This window comes from Mesoplodon mirus, assembly GCF_964341445.2.
Source record: "Mesoplodon mirus genome assembly, chromosome: 7".
NCBI lineage: Eukaryota > Metazoa > Chordata > Mammalia > Artiodactyla > Ziphiidae > Mesoplodon > Mesoplodon mirus.
Genome location: NC_138983.1, coordinates 6,353,031 through 6,372,848, shown reverse-complemented (window position 1 = coordinate 6,372,848; position 19,818 = coordinate 6,353,031). Strand labels below are relative to the sequence as shown.

The 19,818-nt window shown below is 52.4% G+C and overlaps 2 protein-coding genes across 3 annotated transcripts; one reads left to right on the top strand and one right to left on the bottom strand.

The window, feature by feature from the left end:
- Positions 1–160: 160 nt before the first annotated feature.
- CCDC87 (coiled-coil domain containing 87) lies at positions 161–4,235 on the bottom strand. The gene is given in 2 exon segments (XM_082626647.1): positions 161–1,624; positions 1,626–4,235. Coding segments are annotated over 2 exon segments (2,547 nt in total). The 5' UTR covers positions 4,152–4,235; the 3' UTR covers positions 161–1,603.
- Positions 4,236–4,314: 79 nt separating this feature from the next.
- On the top strand, positions 4,315–17,998 carry CCS (copper chaperone for superoxide dismutase). Of its 2 annotated transcripts, XM_082626649.1 has the most exons (8): positions 4,315–4,450; positions 4,771–4,843; positions 11,810–11,947; positions 12,153–12,330; positions 12,913–12,973; positions 17,356–17,433; positions 17,505–17,608; positions 17,690–17,998. In XM_082626649.1, the coding sequence occupies exons 1-8, from the start codon at positions 4,412–4,414 to the stop codon at positions 17,841–17,843; spliced, it is 825 nt and encodes a 274-aa protein (XP_082482775.1). In that variant the 5' UTR covers positions 4,315–4,411; the 3' UTR covers positions 17,844–17,998. The 2 variants fall into 2 exon arrangements, with proteins under 2 accessions (XP_082482775.1, XP_082482776.1); XM_082626650.1 differs by lacking the exons at positions 4,315–4,450; positions 4,771–4,843 and adding an exon at positions 10,161–10,285.
- The last annotated feature ends 1,820 nt before the right edge of the window (positions 17,999–19,818 follow it).

Genomic DNA, 19,818 nt, shown 5'->3' with positions numbered 1-19,818 from the left:
CCGGTCCAGGAAGATCCCACATGCCGTGGAGCGGCTGGGCCCGTGAGCCATGGCCGTTGAGCCTGCGCGTCCAGAGCCTGTGCTCCGCAGCGGGAGAGGCCACAACAGTGAGAGGCCCGCGTACCGCAAAAAAAAAAAAAAAAAAAGAATAAGGCAAATCTATGTGTATCGATGTGAAACGAACTTGAGGCAAGCTCACTGGGGAAGAAAGAAAGGGGCAAAACAGGGGACAGCTTGCTACTGCTGGTGTAGTTAAAGACGTGTATAGACAACATATTCACGTGTGTTCATACATGCATAGGCTACCTCTGAAATCATTTTTACAATGGCCCACAGGCCTTACATAATCTAACCTGCCCCCTGGCACCTTGTCACAACCCCTCTGACTCATCCCTCTTTCCCCTTAGCTCTGCTCCACCTGCATGGGCCACCTTGCTTTTCTGGAACACCCCAGGCACCTGCCTGCCTTACGCTTCCCAAAAGCTGGCAGGAACACTGTGGTCCCAGATGTCCATGGGGCTCACTTCCTCCCCTCCTTCAAGCCTCTGTTCAAATCTCCCCTTCCCAGTGAGGCCTACACAGACTACCCTAATAAAGCTACATCCTTCACACTTTATTTCCTCTTGCCCTTCTCTATTTTTTCTTTTTCCCACAGTACCTATCACCCTCTAACTTTCTATTATTCAATGTGCTTCGGTACTATGTTTATGGTCTACGGTCTGTTTCCCCCCAGTAGAATGTAAACTCTACAAAGGGTAAGGGTCTTTGTTTTGTTCAGTGATAGAGACCAAGTATGAACACCTAGTAGGCGCTCAATAAATATTTGCTGAATAAGGGAATGAAAAGATACACAAGAAACTGGTAACAGCTGTTACCCACAAGGAGAACTGACGTACTGGAGGGAAGGATGGGAAGGAGACTTACTTTTCAGCGCATACCCTTGTGTACTTTGTACCACGTGCTTGTATTAACTGGTGAAAACTTAATGAAAAATTTTGGCTCTGCCAACAGTATGCCAGAACTGGAAGAAGTGACAACCTGGATCCAACTCCTTCACCTGACACAGGAAGGTCCAGATGCAGAGAAGTTAGGTAGTGTGCCCAAGGTTACACAGTCAGGATGTGGATTTAAACCCACATCTACTAACTCCAGAGCACTAGCTCTTAGCCCTTATGCCATAGAGTCTCTTGGCTTAGGGTTCTAATCAGCCAATATAATGTATCGTGATTGATAGAAATGCTAAGCTGAGGGGTTCCATAGGGAATGCTTTCCATCTGTCTAACATTTCCCATTACAATGAACTCCAAGGGACAGTCTCAGTTCTTCTGATACATGAGCTTTTGGCTGTGCTGTTCATGGCCTGACAGAAACGGGACTACTGGGCTTGGGGATTCTTTTATGAGAACATCATGGTCAAAATAAAGTGCTAATTTCAGTCCCCTGGTAGTTGGAAGCACAGTTTTCCTGAACCCCGCACTCCCAGATATTTCTTCTTTCAAAGCAGTCAAGAGGTCTGGGTGAGCTGCTGGGTGTATAGGGGTGAGGGAGGGATCTGAGGACACTTGGCTTGGTCACAGAGTAATGGGCATATTCCCAGGGGCTATTAAAGGCTGGCTGCTGAGCTTCCTGGACAGGGCTGACTGATGGGAGGCCCTATTGGCCCGGACCAGGTGGCGGACCCGCCGCCACTGCTGCAGCCAGTAGAGCATCTCCACTTTGTCATGCTTCATCTTGTCCAGGTAGCGCCGCCCCTTGAAGGTAACTGGCTCACCAAAGACTAACTCAATCTCCTCCAGGAGGGGAACCAAAGGAGCCTCCACTAGACCGAGCCTCTTATGGAGATGGTTGCGGATCTGATTCTCCTCCAGGAAGCGACTCCGGCCCATGTTGGTCTTGTGGAAGAAGCGGTTAGGGTCGGAGGCTTGTTGCTCAAACCACTCCAGTCTCCCCAGCAATATCTCCCGCAGCTGAATGGGCTGCAAGGCCTGCTCCCAGGCACTCACCAGTGACGGCAGCTGCCTCAGGCGGGCATTGGAGCTGTACTTGATGGCCATGTCCAGCCGGTCTTTGTCAGGGACCTCAAGCATGGACCACAGCTGCTCCAGACGCTTCTGCAGGCTCAGGATTTTGTGAGAGTCTTCCAGGAGGCTGTTGTTTTTAGTTCCCAGCCTGTGCTCCAGCACCATGTCCCAATCCCACTCTCCTGGCACAAAGTTTGGCTCGTTGTCTTCTAGCAAGGGAGGTGGGTGCTGAATCTTTAGGGACTCTCTGACAGGGGCCACGATCTCCACAGGAACCTCTTCTTCATACATTTGGAAGATGACATGGAGGAAATCTGTCTCCTGGGTGGTGAGGTACTTGAAGTAGTCACCCACAGACAAAGTCGTTTTCCACCAGTTCAGCCATGAGGCCTTGTTTGACCACTTCTCCCAGCTTTTACTTGCTTGGAGTGATGTGAAGGAGGACATCTTATCAGGGTTGGACTGTAAAGTGTTAGCTCTCAGGGAATAAAGTCCAGCCAGCTTGGTGTTGATGATACGATGCTGTTTTTCTTGACGTAGAAAGGCTGAGGATAGGAAGGCCGACCAGTCTTTATTGGCTGAAGGCTCAACCAGGGGCCCCTGGTCAAAAGAGAAGTGGTCATTAGAGACATGGCTCATCAGCTCCTTGTACACCTCCCTGATGCTACTGCCAAAAGTGCAATCAGCATCCATTTCCTCGATAAGTTTGGGTTCCAGTTCACCAGCCAGGTGGTTGTATAGGACTCCGGCCTCCTCAACATGGAAGGAATCCAAAAAGTTTCTTGCTGAGACCTGTACAGCAGCTGCCTGGACCACCTGATTGCTTAGCTTCAAAGTAACAGTCGCTGGCTGTGGTTCAAGTGGAGGGGATCTGGGGGACTGGAGGCTCCACTGCTCTGAGGCTTCCTTCTCCTCAAGGCCCTTCAACATTCTCTGCAGCTCTTCCATGTGATGTGCTGCAGCTGGGCGGTAGGTCAGGGCCCCCAAGAGTGGGGGCAGGCCCGAGTCCAGCAGTGGGTAGTGAGACCACCCCAATTGCATGTTCTTCATCCTCTGCTTCAGGTCCTCAGCCACAGTGTCCCCTTTCAGCTCTGGTTTGCTCTCTGCAACCAGGACCAGTGGGGTTAAGGGGCGAGGAAAGAATGGAGGAAGACCCAACTCATCTGCTAGTTTCCAGCCCTCACGCAGAGAGGGCATGGACTGGCCCCTCTGGAGCTGGGAGGAGAGGGGCAGGTGGGAGGTGGGGGGAACCTGGATAGGGGGAGCCACAGAGGACCCAGGCAGTGAGGCAACCTGTGAACTGAAGTTGCTTTCTCTTCTCTTTTGCATGGTGGACAGCCAGCGGAGAGGCTTCTTCTTCTTCAGCTGGGGAATGGACTTCAATTCCTTCACTGGGTCCGGTTCAGGCTCACTGACAAATTCTCGCGGGCGGCTGAGTTGGATGAGGTAGTTCAGGCTGAGGTTGAAATATGGCACTTGGGCAAAGCCAGTGCTGTGATGCCATGGGATAGGGCAGAGCCTGAAAGCCCCAGTGGGGCCGAGGGGGCGCCGTCTGGGCACGCAGACTTGGACCTGCCCTTCCTTCAGCAGGGCGCGGAAGTCAGCGAGCAGGCCACGGTAGACCTCGGGGCCGGTGAGGAAGACTGTGCAGTCCCTGGCGAGGCTGGCGGCCAACCGGGTGAGCGTGGCTGATTCGGTGAAGACAGCTGCGGGGGTCGACATGATCTTCTGAAGGTGCAGGTAGCGTACGAAGAGCTGCTCGCTGCTGAGCAGCACGTAGACCAGGAGCCGCTCCCGCAGCCTCTGATTGTTCAAGTGGCTCAGACCAGGTTCGGTGGGGGGCTCCTGCCAGCTGCACTTCAGCTCGTCCAGGATGACCTCGGTGAAACGGAGTCGTACCTTGCGAGGCGCGCGCGCCTCCAGCCCGCTGTTGGCCAGCCGCTCCGCTACCTGGCGGCAGAGCGACGCCACTGTCAGCCGTGAGAGCGGTGGAGGTAGCAGCATCGGGACCTCCTGCGGGAGGCGCTTCTGAGACTCTGTGCGCGTCGTCGTGCGGGAGAAGAGCGACAGCGGACGCAGCAACCGGTGGTAAAACCGCTGGAACTCGGGCTCGGGCTTATACGGCTCCATCTTAGACCAGGCGGCGCAGGCGGCGCAGGCGGCGCTGGCGGTTACTAAGGCAACGAGGGGCCGGATGGCCCAAGTGCGCCTGCGCAGCCCTTGCCCGCCACAGCGTGGACGTGGAGTGGGGAATGCAGAGCCTTGCGTGCACTCGCAGCGGGAGGCGGGGCAAGGAGTGGCTTCCGGGGCTCCGCCTCCCCCGACGCATCTCAGGGTTGGCGCTACCGGACCTGGACAGTTCGGGTCGTCCGGTGGTGACTGCGTCCGGGATGGCATCGGACTCGGGGGACCGCGGGACAGCCTGCACGGTGAGGGTCGAGGCCTCGTGTGGGAGCCTCGCAGGGCAGAGAGCCTCGGCCCCTGGGGTGATCGTTAACTTGAGAATGGGGGAAAGAGCGAACACCTGGGTTGGGGCCTGGGGTCCAGGCTGGAATGTGAGAGTAGCAGGGCCCTTGGCGTTAATGTTGAGGGGTGTTGCTCCTGGAATGATCGTGAGTGATAATGAAGAAGGCGCTTGAGGAGGGGTCACGTGGGGCGTTACTCCAGGCCTTTGGGGTGGTCACAGGGGAGGTAGTGAAACAGGGTCACGCAAGAAGGTTCCCTAGCTCTCATCGGCCCGTCCTTGCAGCTGGAGTTCGCGGTGCAGATGACCTGTCAGAGCTGCGTGGACGCGGTGCGCACGTCCCTGCAAGGGATAGCAGGTAAGAACCTGATTAATTTTGCGCGCAGTCAGGAGGCCTCTGGGTGGGGCAGGCAAATGTCTTAGACCAACCCTACTCCCATTTACAGATGCAGAAATTGAGACCTGGAGAGAGGAAGGAATGTTCTGAGTCACACAGAGACCCAGAGGTGGAGTCTAGAGTGCAGGTCTCAGGCCTGCCCTGCCAGATTCTTCTACTGGCTCTAACTGCCTGCCCTTCTGGTGTCTTAAACCTCCAGTGCCTGGAGGGTGATGAGGTAGGCAGAGCGTAGTCCCCCCCTACAGGGGGTTTTCCCTGGAGAACAGGCAGTTCTTGCTTGAGAAACAAAATAATCTTGACAAAGCAAACAGCAGCCCTAGCCATGTTCCATCCTAGGCGGCCCTGATTCTTTTTTTTTTTTTTTTTGTCTGCTTTAGGTCTTCATTGCTGCACTTTCTTTAGTTGCGGCGAGCGGGGGAGGTGCGCGGGCTTATTGCTGTGGCTTTTCTTGTTGCGGAGCACAGGCTCTAGGGCGCGGGCTTCAGTAGTTGTGGCACGTGGGCTCAGTAGTTGTGGCGCACAGGCTTAGTTGCTCCGCGGCATGTGGGATCTTCCCGGACCAAGGATTGAACCCATGTCCCCCGCATTGGCAGGCAGATTCTTAACTACTGCGCCATCAGGGAAGTCCGGCCCTGATTCTTAAAAGCCAGCTAGCTGGCCTGGAGGTGACCAGGCACAATCAGAAAGATCTGAGAAGGCAGAGCCGCCAGCATGGCCGTGGGAACTGCCTGCCTTTGATTCTGTTAAATGTTTATCCAGTCATTCAAGTATAGACCAGACACTGGGGGCTTTTTCGGGAAAAGTGTTCACAAGTGTTTCAGGCACAGCCTCTGCCATCAGGTAACATGAGCACACAACCATTGCGCTGGAAAGAGCAGTTCTTGGAGGAGCTGCCATGTGATGGCTTCTGAAACTGGGACATTGGTGGCACTTGGCTCTGTATAAGGCAGCAGTGTGTCCTAGGTCTTCGGGGTGTGTGCTCTAGTGTCAGACTGTTTGGGTTCAGATCTCCCCTTTGCCACTTAATGGCACTAAGACCTCGTGCATGTTACTTTTTGTGTCTGTTTCTTCAGTGTTTAAACGGGCAAGGTAATGGAAGCTGCCCCGGAGGTTCATTGTGAAGAGTAAATTAGTGAATACATGTAAAAGCACTTTAGAAAGGTCTTTGGCATGTAGTGAGAGCTCACTAAATCTTAGGAATTATGACAGGCAGGGCTTATAGGTGGTAAGCTGGTTGGGCAGAGGCATGAGGGGACAAATCTTTTTTTTTTGGCCGCACCGTGCGGCATGTGGGATCTTAGTTCCCCCACCAGGTATTGAAACTGTGCCCCCTGCAGTGGGAGTGCAGAGTCTTTTTTTTTTGCAAGATTTTTTTTTGGTTTTTTTTGTTTTGTTTTGTTTTTTTATTTTGTGGTACGCGGGCCTCTCACTGTTGTGGCCTCTCCCGTTGCGGAGCACAGGCTCCGGACGCACAGGCTCAGCAGCCATGGCTCACGGGCCCAGCCGCTCTGCGGCATGTGGGATCCTTCCGGACCGGGGCACGAACCCATGTCCCCTGCATTGGCAGGCGGACTCTCAACCACTGCGCCACCAGGGAAGCCCAGGAGCGCAGAGTCTTAATCACTGGACCACCAGGGAAGTCCCTGATCTTTTTTAAGTTGTTCAAACTGGCTTTTTTAGGGGTTCCATTTTCACTCCTCAATAGATTTTATGTATTTCTCATACGCTTCTTCACCCACTAGTTCATCTAGTTCTGAGGTGTTCCCTGAATGTCATCTTGATCAGCCAACCATCTTCATGACAACATTTGTGGACAAGTCCTGGATTTTCTGCAAGAGCTTCATTCATTTCAGTTACTTCTCCTGATAGAGGAGACTAGGGTTCGCCAGCAGCTCTCACACTTTCCAAAGCACCAACCTCCTCTTGTTGGTTCAATTTTGTCCCAACTTGAGGCAGACTACAGTAAACATCTCCCAAATCTTCCTATGCAAAATTGTTGATTCCCACTGTTCCAACACCATTTCCTTTTGTTAGCCTTTCATGTTTGCCCGTGAATTTATGTGTGGAGAGCAGAGTGGGGCTGGTGCGCAGAGGCCGGGCAGCGCCTGCCCTCAGCCCCCAGAGTGCTTGGTGCTGGCTTCCAGTGCCATGTTTGCGGAGGGGGACAGATCCTAAAGCTGGGTTTGCTTTGACTGTATGTTTGGGAATGAGGGGTGAGTGTCTGAGAAAACTGAGCCATTTCACTGAGAGTGGAATGTTGTGACCAAAGCTTTCCAAGGCTGTTGGACTCTACCTCCTGTAAAACATTCTTACTGGGAGAGCAGACAGCTGGACTTCTGTTGGACATAGGGCAGTTTTTAGCCCTCAGCAGGTTTCTTAGAGACCAGATAAAGACTTCTGGTGACTATGTTTTCTGGTCTGGGTCACTGGAAGCAGCTTGGCTTTCTCATGGGCTGGCCTCCCAGATGCAGAGAGGGAGACAGAAAGAGTGATTGGTTGACTTGCCCTCACCAGGAGGCCTGGGCTTTGGGAAGAAGGCTCTGCTCTCCTCCTAGGGGTAAGTGGGAGGACCTCCCAGCCCAAGGCTCACTTCCTTGAACTCTTTATCACCCACCCTAGAGTCCCCTATGGCCTTATCTTTTCTCCCTCTCTGGGCTCTGAGCTAAACAGGTACTTACTACTGGCCTGGCCACCCTCCACACCAGCCAAACCGAACTGCTGCTCAGCTGGGGAGCCAGCCTTCTTGGTTCAGACTCAGGTCAAGAGTTCGGGAAGTGCAGTCACAAGGAGCTTCCCACTGGGGCCCTCCCACTTTCAGTGCAGAGAAGCAGCTCTTCTTAGGAGACCCCAGAGCAGCAACCTACCTGTGCCAAAGCCAGTCCATCAGAAAGTCTTGTCTGCTGTGTCTAAAACTCTTTTTCTGTACTTTGGGCTTCACACCAAACCAGACCGCCTCACCTCTCCACGACCCACACGAGAACCTCACCTTTGGGCTCTCTGTTGCCCTTTCCGATAGCTTCTTCACATAGAAACCAGAGTGATTTTTTCCTTTTTTATTTTCAATTATTTTATTTTATTTTATTTTTTGGCTGCACTGCGTGGCTCGTGGGATCTTAGTTCCCCAACCCGCTGGTCGAACCTGCACCCTTGGCAGTGAAAGCCTAACCACTGGACCGCCAGGAAATTGCTAAGAATGATTTTTTAAATCATACATCAGATGTTGTCACTGCTCTGCTTAAAATCCTGTAAAAGTCATAATATTTAAGAGCTTCCCATAGGCCAGGCACTGTTCTAAGTGCTATATGTGAGATAACTCGTTTAGGCCTTCAGTAGCCCGCTGAAGTAGGTCGTATTGTTATCTGCATTTGCAGATGAAGAAACTGAAAAGAAAACAGAAAGGTTGAGTAAGCTAAGGCCACACAGCTAGTAGGTGGCTGACTCAGAATTTCAACTCCAGAGCCCACACCCTCAACCACTGTACTCTGTGGCCTCTCCCAATGGCCTCCCCTTGCATTAAAATTAAATTCCAGGTTCTTTCCTGTTGCCTGCAGGGCTTCGTTTCATTGGTCTCCACTTACAACTTTGTATCTTATCATTCTCTTTACTCCAGCTCCAGCCACTTGGGCCTTTCTCTTCCTAGAACACATAGATGTTGTTCCTGCCTCAGGGTCTTTGCCCAAACTGTATCCTCTGCTGGAATGCTCTTCCCTGACTGCATTCAGGCCTTTGCTTAAAGGCTCAGAGAGACCTTCCTTCACCAGCCTAAGTGGCTCACCACCCAGTTGTTCCCCAATGCCTGTTTCATTGCGCACACTTTGCACTATCTGAATCTCCCTGTGCATGTGTTTGATATCCATATTCCTGTGCTGGAGCACATGCTGCTTTATGGGGCAGAGACATCACCTGACTTGTTCCCTGCTGCATCCCTACTGCCCGGAACGGGGCGCATGATAGGCACTTAGTGTACATTTGTTAAATGAATGAATAGGCAAGTGAATCCCTCACACTGCATGCTTATTTGAGCTCTGGGAGCCTCAGACAATCAGTCCTTTGGGGCCCAGTCCTTCTTCCTGTGGGGCAAGGGGACCAAGCATCAGCTCTGGAGTGGGACAGGCTGCCTTCTGAGCTTTGATATCTCGAGCCAGTTGAGAAGCCCTCCAGCCTCATTTCTTCACTTGCCAGAGGAGGACAGTATCACTGTCCTGATGTGTGTAAAGCTGAGCACACAGCTCTTGGCATTCCCTAGAGGCTCAGAGTTCCCTGCCGTCCTCCCTACCACTTTGGCATCCAGAGTCACCTCTGGGTGGACCTGGAGCTCCAAGACTTCACGCTAGGTGGCCCAGGATGAGACATTGTGTTAAGTAACAGGCGGTTGGGTTATTTGGGGGTTTTTTTTCTGGCAGAATTGCCAGGTACTTGCTCGGGAGGAGATGGGTGTGTCTGTCTGATTTCTGTTTACAAATTCGGCCCCTCCCCCAACAGTGTCACCGATGGGGCAGGGGATCTGTAGAAGCAAGACTGCGGGACCCTTTGTAACCACAGGCCAAACAGACCTGCCTCTCGGGTGCTACCTCTTGCCAGTACCATCTCCCCGTTTTGCCTCGAGTTGGAAGGAATCTGAACAGCTGAGGTTCCTTGTGTGTGCCTCAGGGATTGTTACTCCCGTCTCTGCCTGATGGTTAATCCAGGTGTAGTCTTGATTCTCCCGCAGCCCGTGAGCTCCCTGCGGACTAGGACTGGTGCTTTCTCTGACCCTGGCCTCCTCCAGGCCCAGCACACATTTGTTGAACGAATACAGGGCGGGGGTGGCGGTGGGTGGGGGAACCAAGGATGAAGGGAATGCAGACAGTCAGTGCAGCCTTCAGTTCACACAGCATTGCTCAGCAGAGGGACATGCCTCGCTTAACCTATGTCTTCTGGGCTGCCCAGGGCTCCCGGCTCCCATGGGCTCTACCCTGCCAGAGCAACAGACACACTTACTAAGATCAGAGCAGAATGGTTGTAAGCTCCACAGGTGAGATCATCCCTCACAGTTCCCAGCCATCCCCCGTGCTCTGGCTCAGGATTCAAGAGTTCTCTTAAAAGGTTTGTGAGCCCTGAACATCTGAATGAAAGAGAAGCCCCTTCTCGTCCTTCTTTGAGGTGGCTCGATGGCCCTCAAAACTGAGCATGTGTCAGAATCGTCCCGCAGTTTGTGTATACACCAGGGTGACTTCAGGGATTTGGAGGGCAGTTGAGACCCTCTGACTTTTGAACCTGACCCTTGTGGACCACACAGAGCTCCTGCCCACACAGAGGATTGTAATCGGTGCAGCATGAGTTACATGGGAGAAGTGGGAACTGCCACAGGAGGATGGAGGAGGGGGCGCCAAGCCAGCCTGGAGGCTGGAGCTGCTTCTCAGGGTGAGCAGTATTCAGGTGAAGTGCTAGGGCTCTGGGGCTAGGCTGCCTGGGATGAGTTCCAGTCCCACCATTCACTACAACATGACTTGGAGCAAGTTGCTTAACTTCTCTGTGCCTCAGTTTTCTCATCTGTAAAGTGGGGATAATAGTGCCCAACTCACAGGGTTACTGCATTAATACAGGTAAAGTACGAAAAAGCCCACAGTGCATGTTCAGTAAATGTTAGCTTTCAGGATAGTGGTGATAGCCCCCCCTCTTTTTTATGTGTGCCAGCTTTACTGAAATATTCATATATCATAAAATTCATCCATTAAAGTATACAGTTCAGTGGTTTTTAGTATATTCACAGAGTTGTGCAACCATTACCACTATCAATTTTCTATTTCATCACCTCATGAAGAAATTGTACCTTTCAGCTATCACCCTCCTACTCCCCTACCCACTAATCTACTTTCTGTCTCTATAGATTTACCTATTCTGGGCATTTCATCCAGAATGACATCATCTAATATGTGCTCTTTGTGACTGGTTTTGTTTTTTTTTTTTTTTGCGGTACGTGGGCCTCTCACTGTTGTGGCCTCTCCCGTTGTGGAGCACAGGCTCCGGACGCGCAGTCTCAGCGGCCATGGCTCACGGGCCCAGCTGCTCCGCGGCATGTGGGATCTTCCCGGACCAGGGCACGAACCCATGTCCCCTGCATCGGCAGGCGGACTCTCAACCACTGCGCCACCAGGGAAGCCCTACCATAATGTTTTTAAGGTTCATCCACGTTGTAGCATGTATCAGTGCTTAATTCCTTTTTATGGCTGAATAATATTCCATTGTATGGGTACACATTTTGTTTATCCACTCATCATTTGATGGGCTTTTGGGTTGTTTTCACCTTTTGACTATCATGAGTAATGTGGCTATTGATAGCTCACTTTTTTTTTTTTTTTAATTTTTTTTCTTTTTGCGGTATGCGGGCCTCTCACTGTTGTGGCCTCTCCCGTTGCGGAGCACAGGCTCCGGATGCGCAGGCCCAGCGGCCATGGCTCACGGGCCCAGCCGCTCCGCGGCATGTGGGATCCTCCCAGACCGGGGCACGAACCCGTATCCCCTGCATCGGCAGGCGGACTCTCAACCACTGCGCCACCAGGGAGGCCCCGATAGCTCACTTTTATACATACACTTTTTTATTGTTAAATTTTTAAAAATTGAAGTATAGTTGATTTACAATGTTGTGCTGAAACATTTTTAAAAGAACCATCTATGTTTCAAAAGTTATAAATAATGCCTGGCATGAAATAAGAATTCACAACACTCCCAGGGGCAAGATGGCATTATCCCCACTTTATTCATAAAGAAACAAACTCAGAGAGGTTAAGGGCCTTACACAGCTAGAAGGCAGCTTCAGAGCCTGCCTCCGACCATAGGAAGGTTGGTTAAGATGGGGATGGGGAATGGCCTCCTGATTCTCTCTTCCCTGCTCCCAGCACAGGGGTGCCAGCCCTCTGCTACCCACTGTCCCCTGTCTTCTCCCAGGTGTCCAGAGTGTGGAGGTGCAGTTGGAGAACCAGATGGTCCTGGTACAGACCACCCTGCCCAGCCAGGAGGTGCAGGCCCTTCTAGAAGGCACTGGGAGGCAGGCGGTACTCAAGGGCATGGGCAGTGGCCTGTTCCGTGAGTAACCTTGGTCTTGGCCTCTCTGGGAGGGAGGTGGCCTGGGTGTGGTACAGATCCAACCATGGCCTTTGGGGGCTTGGGTTGGCGTGGCTTTAGGGACCCCGCGAAGTTATAGGGGGCTCTCTCCATGCCATTTCCAAGTTGATAAATGGGTGGGGCTGGGTGAGGTGGTGAGCCAGCCCTGGTGTCTAATACCTTACAGAGAATCTGGGGGCAGCAGTGGCCATTCTCGGGGGGCCTGGCCCTGTGCAGGGAGTGGTGCACTTCCTACAGCTGACCCCTGAGCGCTGCCTCATCGAGGGGACCATTGACGGCCTGCAGCCTGGGCTGCATGGACTGCATGTCCATGAGTTCGGAGACCTCACAAGGAACTGCAACAGGTGAGCCCTCTGTAACCTCCCTGTAGCATCCTTATTGCCCCAGTTGTGCACCCACTTAAGTGCAGGGGGCTGTGTTCAGCTTTTTACACACTCTTTCACATTTGGTCCTCACAAGTACCCTGGGAGGCATATACCCAAAGGCTCAGTCTACAGATGAGAAAACTGAGGCTCAAAAAGGTTAAATGACTTGTCAAAGACCCTAGAGCATGTAAATGGTAGAGTGGGGATTTGAACCAAAATCTGACCTAGACGCTCCTGCTCATAGCCACCTTACTGCCTCCAAGATGGAAGGTGACTCCTGGACACGGGAGGGTCAGGTCTCCATGTCATGGTGTTTGTCATGCTGTCATGTTGTTTGCTCATCTGTGTCTCTCCTGGAAGCTTCTTGAGGGCAGGTCCCATGACTGATTCTTCTTAGTGCCCTCAGCCCAGAGCCTGGCACAGAGTGGGCCTGTGTGTTGAATGAGTGGATGAATGAATGAGTGAGTGAATGAATAAATGAAACAAATGTAAAGTAAGAGGATGGATCACCTGGCCTGTGAGCTGTTGTTTCACTGCCCACCTGCTATCTTTCCTTCTTAGCTGTGGGGACCACTTTAACCCTGATGGAATGTCTCATGGGGGTCCCCAGGACTCTGACCGGGTAAGTGAAAGCCCAGAATCCTAACCACTAGCCACCAGGGAACTCCCCGACCAGGTAAGTATTCTTTTTGGGCTGAGAGAGAACCCAAGGTCTCAGAGGCAGGGCAGGCAGCTCTTGGGGCTTGAAAGTATGATTCCTTTTTGTTGGGGTCTTTTTCCCTCACTTTTTTGGTTCCATTTAGAAACATTTATTGACACTTTCTGTGCTGAAGGCCTGCTCCCTAAGTTGGTTGCAGTGCAGTGAGAGAATCCTTGCAGGAGCCTGCAGGAGGCCCTGGGAGCCCAGAGCAAGCTCCTGATCCAGCCCGAGGGGTACATGCAATGGGAGAAAGCTTCCTGGAGAAGGTCATGGTGTGGAAGTTAAAGGTTTTACCTAAACTAAAAAGGCCGTCCCAGAAATTCCCTGGTGGTCCAGTGGTTAAGACTCCTCACTTCCACTGCAGAGGACACGGGTTCTGTCCCTCATCGGGGAAGTTCCGCATGCCTCATGGTGTGGCCAAAAAAAAAAACAAAAACAAAAGGCTGTCCCTGACACTGCAGCTCCTGGCCCTGGAGTTTAATTTTACAACAGAGAATTGTTTCCCCATCGGCAGTGAGTCACGTGCTGCCTTAATGATTCTTGCCTTATCTGAGTACTACTTGTTCTGTTAGTTACTCAATCTTTTTATTTAAATTGACTGATTTTTTCCCCTTAGGTAAATTCAGTTATTTTTAACATTTTAATCTATCACTGAAGGTTTCAAACAAGTTCTAAAGTGGAGAAACTAGAGTCCCGAACCCCCATGTCCCTGTCACCCAGTTACCAACTCGTGGCCAGTCCTGCTTCATCTACACCCCTGGCCCTTCTCCACCATTATTTTGAAGAAAATCAAGACATCATTCATGTAATTAAGGTAGATTTATTTTTAACAAGAAACTTGATATGGCCACAGAAAATAGGAAACCAGTACTTCTAGCCCCAAGAGGAGGATCATTGTGAAAATAAATCAATGCAGACCTAAAAAGTGTCATTAGACTCCTGCTAGGGACTACAGCCTGCTTTATCTTTGTCAGAGTGATTAGTGAATGTCAGAGAGGCGTTAAAGACGTTTTAACACCAAGCTGAAATTTTGTCCTGGATGTCGTGCCAGGAGGACGGCCTCCTCTCTCAGTGATGGGATGTTTCCTAATGCCCTGTCCACACACACCTGATTCCGTCTCCTCCACCTGCGGTGCTATGTGTCCCCCTCCTCAGGGGTTCAGAGGGGATCATGCCTCTGAGCCACACACCAGGCCACTTGCTCCTCCGCCCAGTCCTGGAAACGCCTCCCCCTCCTTTATCTTCTTACCGCAAAAGGCCCCAACACCGGCACAGCAAAAAGTGCCAGGTGTAAAGGAAAACAAGATAAAGCAGAAGTGGCTCTTCTTGCTGCTTGCTCCACAGCCCCGTCACACAGCCCCACCCACCCGTGTGCAGGGGAGGGCAAACAAATGAAAACGTGGTGTGTGTTTCTTAATTCATGTAAGTGATTTTTGTTTTTTTGGACTTTTGACAGCTCTGTCACATTTCTAATGATCAAAGTTTTTACTCCTCGCCCCCCGCCCCCTGGGGAGTGGGGGAAACCTTTCTGTTGGGGCCATCGCATAGTGACATACTTACGTTCTGTGTGTCAGTTATCTATTGCCGAGAGTCAAATTACTCCAAACTTAGGGTTTTTTTGGGGTTTTTTTTTGCGGTACGCGGGCCTCTCACTCTTGTGGCCTCTCCCGTTGCGGAGCACAGGCTCCGGACGCGCAGGCTCAGTGGCCATGGCTTACGGGCCCAGCCGCTCCGCAGCATGTGGGATCTTCCCGGACCGGGGCACAAACCCGTGTCCCCTGCATCGGCAGGCGGACTCTCAACCACTGTGCCACCAGGGAAGCCCTTTGGGGTTTTTTTTTGGCCGAGCTGCTCGGCTTGTGCGGATATTAGCTCTCCAACTAGGGATCGAACCCACAGAAGTGAAAGCGCCAAGTCCTAACCACTGGACCACCAGGGAACCCCCAGGTTTAAAACAATAAGCATTTGTCATCTCACAGTTTCTCTGGGGTAGGAATTCGGGTACAGCTTAGCTGGGGGCCTCTGTCTTCGGGTCTCTCAAGGCTCGATGTGGGGAGGACCTGCTTCCACACGAGCTCATGTTGCTGTTGGCCAGCCTCAGGGCCTCCCTGGCTGTTGGCCAGAGACATCAGTCCTTTGCCAGGTGGGCCTCTCCCTAGGCCAGTGCACAGCACAGCAGCTGGCTGCCGTCAGAGCAAGTGAGTGAGAGAGAAGGCATCCAAGACAGAAGCCACACTCCTTTTGTAACCTAAGCTTGGAGGTGACGTGGTGGAGCACACAGGGTGTGAATCCAGGGGGTGCATCTTAGAGGCCGTCTTCCTCATTGAAGCCTTGAAAAGTGCTGAGCAGGAATCAGGCAGGTGAAGAAGGGAGAGTGGGAATGGAGGCTCAACAGGGGATGCCCCGTAGACAAAGCCCTGGAGGCTTGAACCAGCAAGATGGAGGTCTGGGAACTGGCAGCCCTGTGCCTCTTAGGAAGTGGAGTTTCTGAAGGGCAAAAGACCACCTCGTGACCTGTGCCTTGGCCTGGGCCCCTCTCGGGGCAGGGCATCTGAAGGGGCTGGAGCCAGCTGCTATGTTGTACCTGAGCCCTTGGTATAGGCAGAGGAAGACTTGAGCAAGAGCTACGTGTCCAAGCAGCCACGATGAGTGACATGTTCCTTTTGGATTTCAGCGTCTGGTTTTGTCCAGACAGAAGTGAATTCAGTGTGGGGATTTATGTCCAAGCCTGGTTGTCCCTTTGCACATCTCCTAACTGGTTTCTAAGCTTCCTTCCCTTCTCTCCCCATCCACCTCCAGTCCTTTCCCTTCATGCACGGTATTAGAGGAATTGCTCCAAAGCATGGAGTGACTGACCAGGTCACACCCCTGCCTGAAACCTTTCTTGGCTCCCCAGTACCCAAGGGTACAGATCTCACGTGGCTACTTGGTGTGACATTCAGTGCCACCTGGCCCAGTTCCACCCATCCGTGTGCAGGGGAGGGACTAGAAAGCCTGCGTCTCCTGACCCTCTGCTGCCGGATCATGCCTCTGAGCCACACACCAGGCCACGTGCTCCTCCGCCCAGTCCTGGAAACGCCTCCCCCTCCTTTATCTTCCTACCGCAAAAGGCCCCAACACCCGCACAGCAAAAAGTGCCAGGTGTGAGCAACAGATGTCCTAAAGGAAAACAAGATAAAACAGAAGTGGCTTCTTGCTGCTTGCTCCTCAGCTCCATCACACAGTGACATGCTTTGTGACCCTGCTTTGCAGCAAGGCCATGTGTACCAGCCCATGTTGGCTCAGGCTCTTACTTCTGCCCAAGTGTCAGGTTGGGGGCAATTTATTTGCACAGACAGACATGGGTCTCTGTGACTCATCAGTAGGGCCTTGTCACCAGGAAACACACTCACTGTTGTGCTAACCCTATGTTTTGTAATCACTAGTCTGTTCCATGTCTGTCTCCTCACCATGCTCTCTGAACCCCTTGAGGGAGGTTGACCACATATACACCATCACGTCCCACCCTGCCTGGCAGAGGGTGTCTAATGTAGGCAGAGCTCAGTAGCTGTGTTAGGACATTTAAAAATATATTTATTTATTTATTTGGCTGCACTGGGTCTTAGTTGTGGCGTGCGGGATCTTTTTAGTTGCGGCGTGCGGGATCTTTAGTTGCGACATGCAGGATCCAGTTCCCTGACCAGGGATCAAAGCCGGGCCTCCTGCATTGGGAGCGCAGAGTCTTAGCCACTGGACCAGCAGGGAAGTCCCAGGACATTTTTATTACCTTCAAGAGAGAAGGTGGGCAGAACCAGGTCTTGGGGCAGGAGACGCCCTTTGCCCCTGTTTTTCTTCTTTTCCTGGAGGCCGGACGTCAGGGAAGGGATGCTGGCTGCCTCTGATGGTCAAGAAGCCAAGCTTGGCCAACTTAAGCCCAGGGGAGCTGCAGACTACCAGGGGCTCACAGAGTCATCGGGAGGCTGGAGAAGTGGGCTTGGAAAGAAGCAGGAACCAGGCTAGATTCTGAGGCTTGGATGCAGACTGGGCAGCAGCCTTGTAGGAGAAGCAGCCTGGTCTAGTGACATGACTTCCTAGGGAGGGGGTCACTGGCCATTTTCAGCGTGCTGTCATTCAGTGTACCCAGGATTTTAGTTCCAGGGAGAGAGAGTCCAGTTGCCTTCCTTGTGTCCTGGGCCGTCCCTTCATCCTACCAGACTGGACCCGTAGGAGGACACTGGTACTTTGAGGAAGGAGAACCAGATGCTGGGAAGCCAGAAGTTAGCAGCCATGTCCCACGTGCCCTTTCCCCCCGGGTCTCATTGCAGCACCGCGGAGACCTAGGGAACATCCACGCTGAAGCTGATGGCCGAGCCGTCTTCAGGATAGAGGATGAGAGGCTGAAGGTGAGGTGGAAAAGAAGGCGGGGACCTTTCCTAACAGGTCCACTGTCTGAGGTCTTTGTCTCCCCTCAAAGGTGTGTGATGTGATTGGCCGAAGCCTGGTCGTCGATGAGGGAGAAGACGACCTGGGCCAGGGTGGCCATCCCTTGTCCAAGATCACAGGGAACTCAGGAGAGAGGTGAGTGCTGTGCCTGCAGTGCCCGCGGAGACCGGGAGGGGCCAGGCAGGTGCTCATCTCAACCCCACTGCTCTTCCTCAGGTTGGCCTGTGGCATCATCGCACGCTCTGCTGGCCTTTTCCAGAACCCCAAGCAGATCTGCTCCTGCGACGGGCTCACCATCTGGGAGGAGCGAGGCCGGCCCATCGCTGGCGACGGGCGAAAGCAGCCCGCCAGTCCCCCCGCCCACCTCTGAGCACAGCCTCAGCCTCGGGTCTGTCACTGTCCTCCATGCTGAGCACTTCCAGAGGGAGGCCCTGCTCACCCAGTCCTAGGAGAACTAGTGTGTGGGGTGTGTCGGGGTTGCTGTGATCTTCCCTTGGCAAATTAAAGTTTTATTTTCATATGGAACTTGGTGTTTTGTCCATGTCCTGTTGTCCCTTAATGGGCTTAATAACCACAGTCCCTCTGCCTCTCTCCTCCCTGTCGAGGGCCACCTCTTGGCTTTAGAGGCAAAGAAAACTGGATTCAAAGCCACACAGTTCCTGAGGGCTGTATCTTCTCCTCAGGGTCAGAGTGAAGGACCATAGCAGACATATTTCTGTTTGTGGCCTGTCCCCCTCCCTTCACTATGGCCAGTTGGAACCAAAATGGACACCTGACCCACACAGGGCCTTGCTTTCCCAGAGAAATCAAAGTGGATCCAGCTTTAGTTTCTCCCTGGGGTTGGATCGGTAACATGGGAATGTGGGAACTGTGGGTGGGCCTCTTCTCCCTGCATTATGGACCGAGTATCAGAAAAAGCCCATCGGCTGAGGAGGAAGAATGAGGCAGATATACAGGGAGAACCTAAGAGTCTCGGGAGAATGCCAGATGCTCCGGAGTCCGCACTCCGGGCCTTTCCTGAGGCCAGCGACCTCCTGACCTGGGAGTCAAGAGACCATCCCCCCACCAATGCATCATCACCCACTTTCTAAAAAAAATTAATGTGGCTTGAGTTGATTTCCTTACTGGCAAGTAAAAGACTCTTAATTAATCAAGTAAATAAAGTGTTTGGCACAGGGTATGTTAAGGGAGCAGTGCCTGTGATTCTGAGGCCAAATGCGGCCCCTGGAGGCAGACCCAGCCAGTCTCCCCTCTCACAGGGATGGCCAATGTCCAAGGACATCGAATTCCTTGGGGAATTGGGGCCGGGAATTCTGGGGCTTCGCAATCATCTGTGGTGCCCCCTGCCCCCACTGGACTGTGCCATGCTTGCTCATCCATGACGAAGCTGCTTTTGTGACATGGTAGGCTGGCAGAGTGCAAACTTTGCCCCTTACACTGCCCGCTTGGAACAAGGTGGGTGGTTTTACAGCCAGCTGGCCTTGGCTTAGATGCACCTGGCTCTGCGCCCATTCCCCAGGCCCTGTCTGTTTCCCTCTCAAGACTGCTGGCTCTGCCTCTAGCTCTGCTCTTTCTCGCCAAACCTATGCTGGTTGCTTTCCAGCTCCCCTTGGTTCCTGGGGAACCAAGTCTTTTTAAGCCTGGGGCCCAGGCTGTGTTTCTCCACCTCAGAATCATTGCAGGAACTCCCCTTGGACTCTGCTCACAGCCAACTCCTGACCTCCTCTCACTTTCATTCTGGAATTCTAGCTGGATTTAACCCATTTATGGCTAAACCGCTCACCATCCCCTGCCACTCTTTTTCTACTCCTAAGGGATCAGTATCCCCATTAACTTTTCTCTCTTCTAAACTCTTGGCCGTGTGGTTTTCAAACTTCGTTTTTAAATCACAGAACACTGTTCAAATACCTTGAAACCCTATCTGTAAAGCAGAAGAGGAACTACAGCCAAAGATGCTTAGCTCTGACTAAGCTTCCCAAAAGCTCTGGGGCTTCAGGGAGCACAGGTGGAAAATCTTTGCCAAATTCAGGCATTTTCGTGTTATCTCTCAACTTCTGCCATGTCCACCAACCATCTGTACTATCACTTACCAAATACTATTCTTTAAATTAATTCACTTTTAAACTTACTTAAAAAGGAAAATTTAGGGCTTCCCTGGTGGCACAGTGGTTGAGAGTCCGCCTGCCGATGCAGGGGACACGGGTTCGTGCCCTGGTCCGAGAAGATCCCACATGCCGTGGAGCGGCTGGGCCCGTGAGCCATGGCCACTGAGCCTGTGCGTCCGGAGCCTGTGCTCCACAACGGGAGAGGCCAGAGCAGTGAGATGCCCGCGTACTGCAAAAAAA

Excerpts from the sequence above, each read along its gene's own strand:
- CCS (XM_082626649.1), top strand. The coding sequence starts at position 4,412 with ATGGCATCGGACTCGGGGGACCGCGGGACAGCCTGCACG. Across the intron at positions 11,948-12,152 it reads CATGGGCAGTGGCCTGTTCC|AGAATCTGGGGGCAGCAGTG; the intron begins GTGAGTAACCTT and ends AATACCTTACAG. Across the intron at positions 17,434-17,504 it reads TAGAGGATGAGAGGCTGAAG|GTGTGTGATGTGATTGGCCG; the intron begins GTGAGGTGGAAA and ends CTCCCCTCAAAG.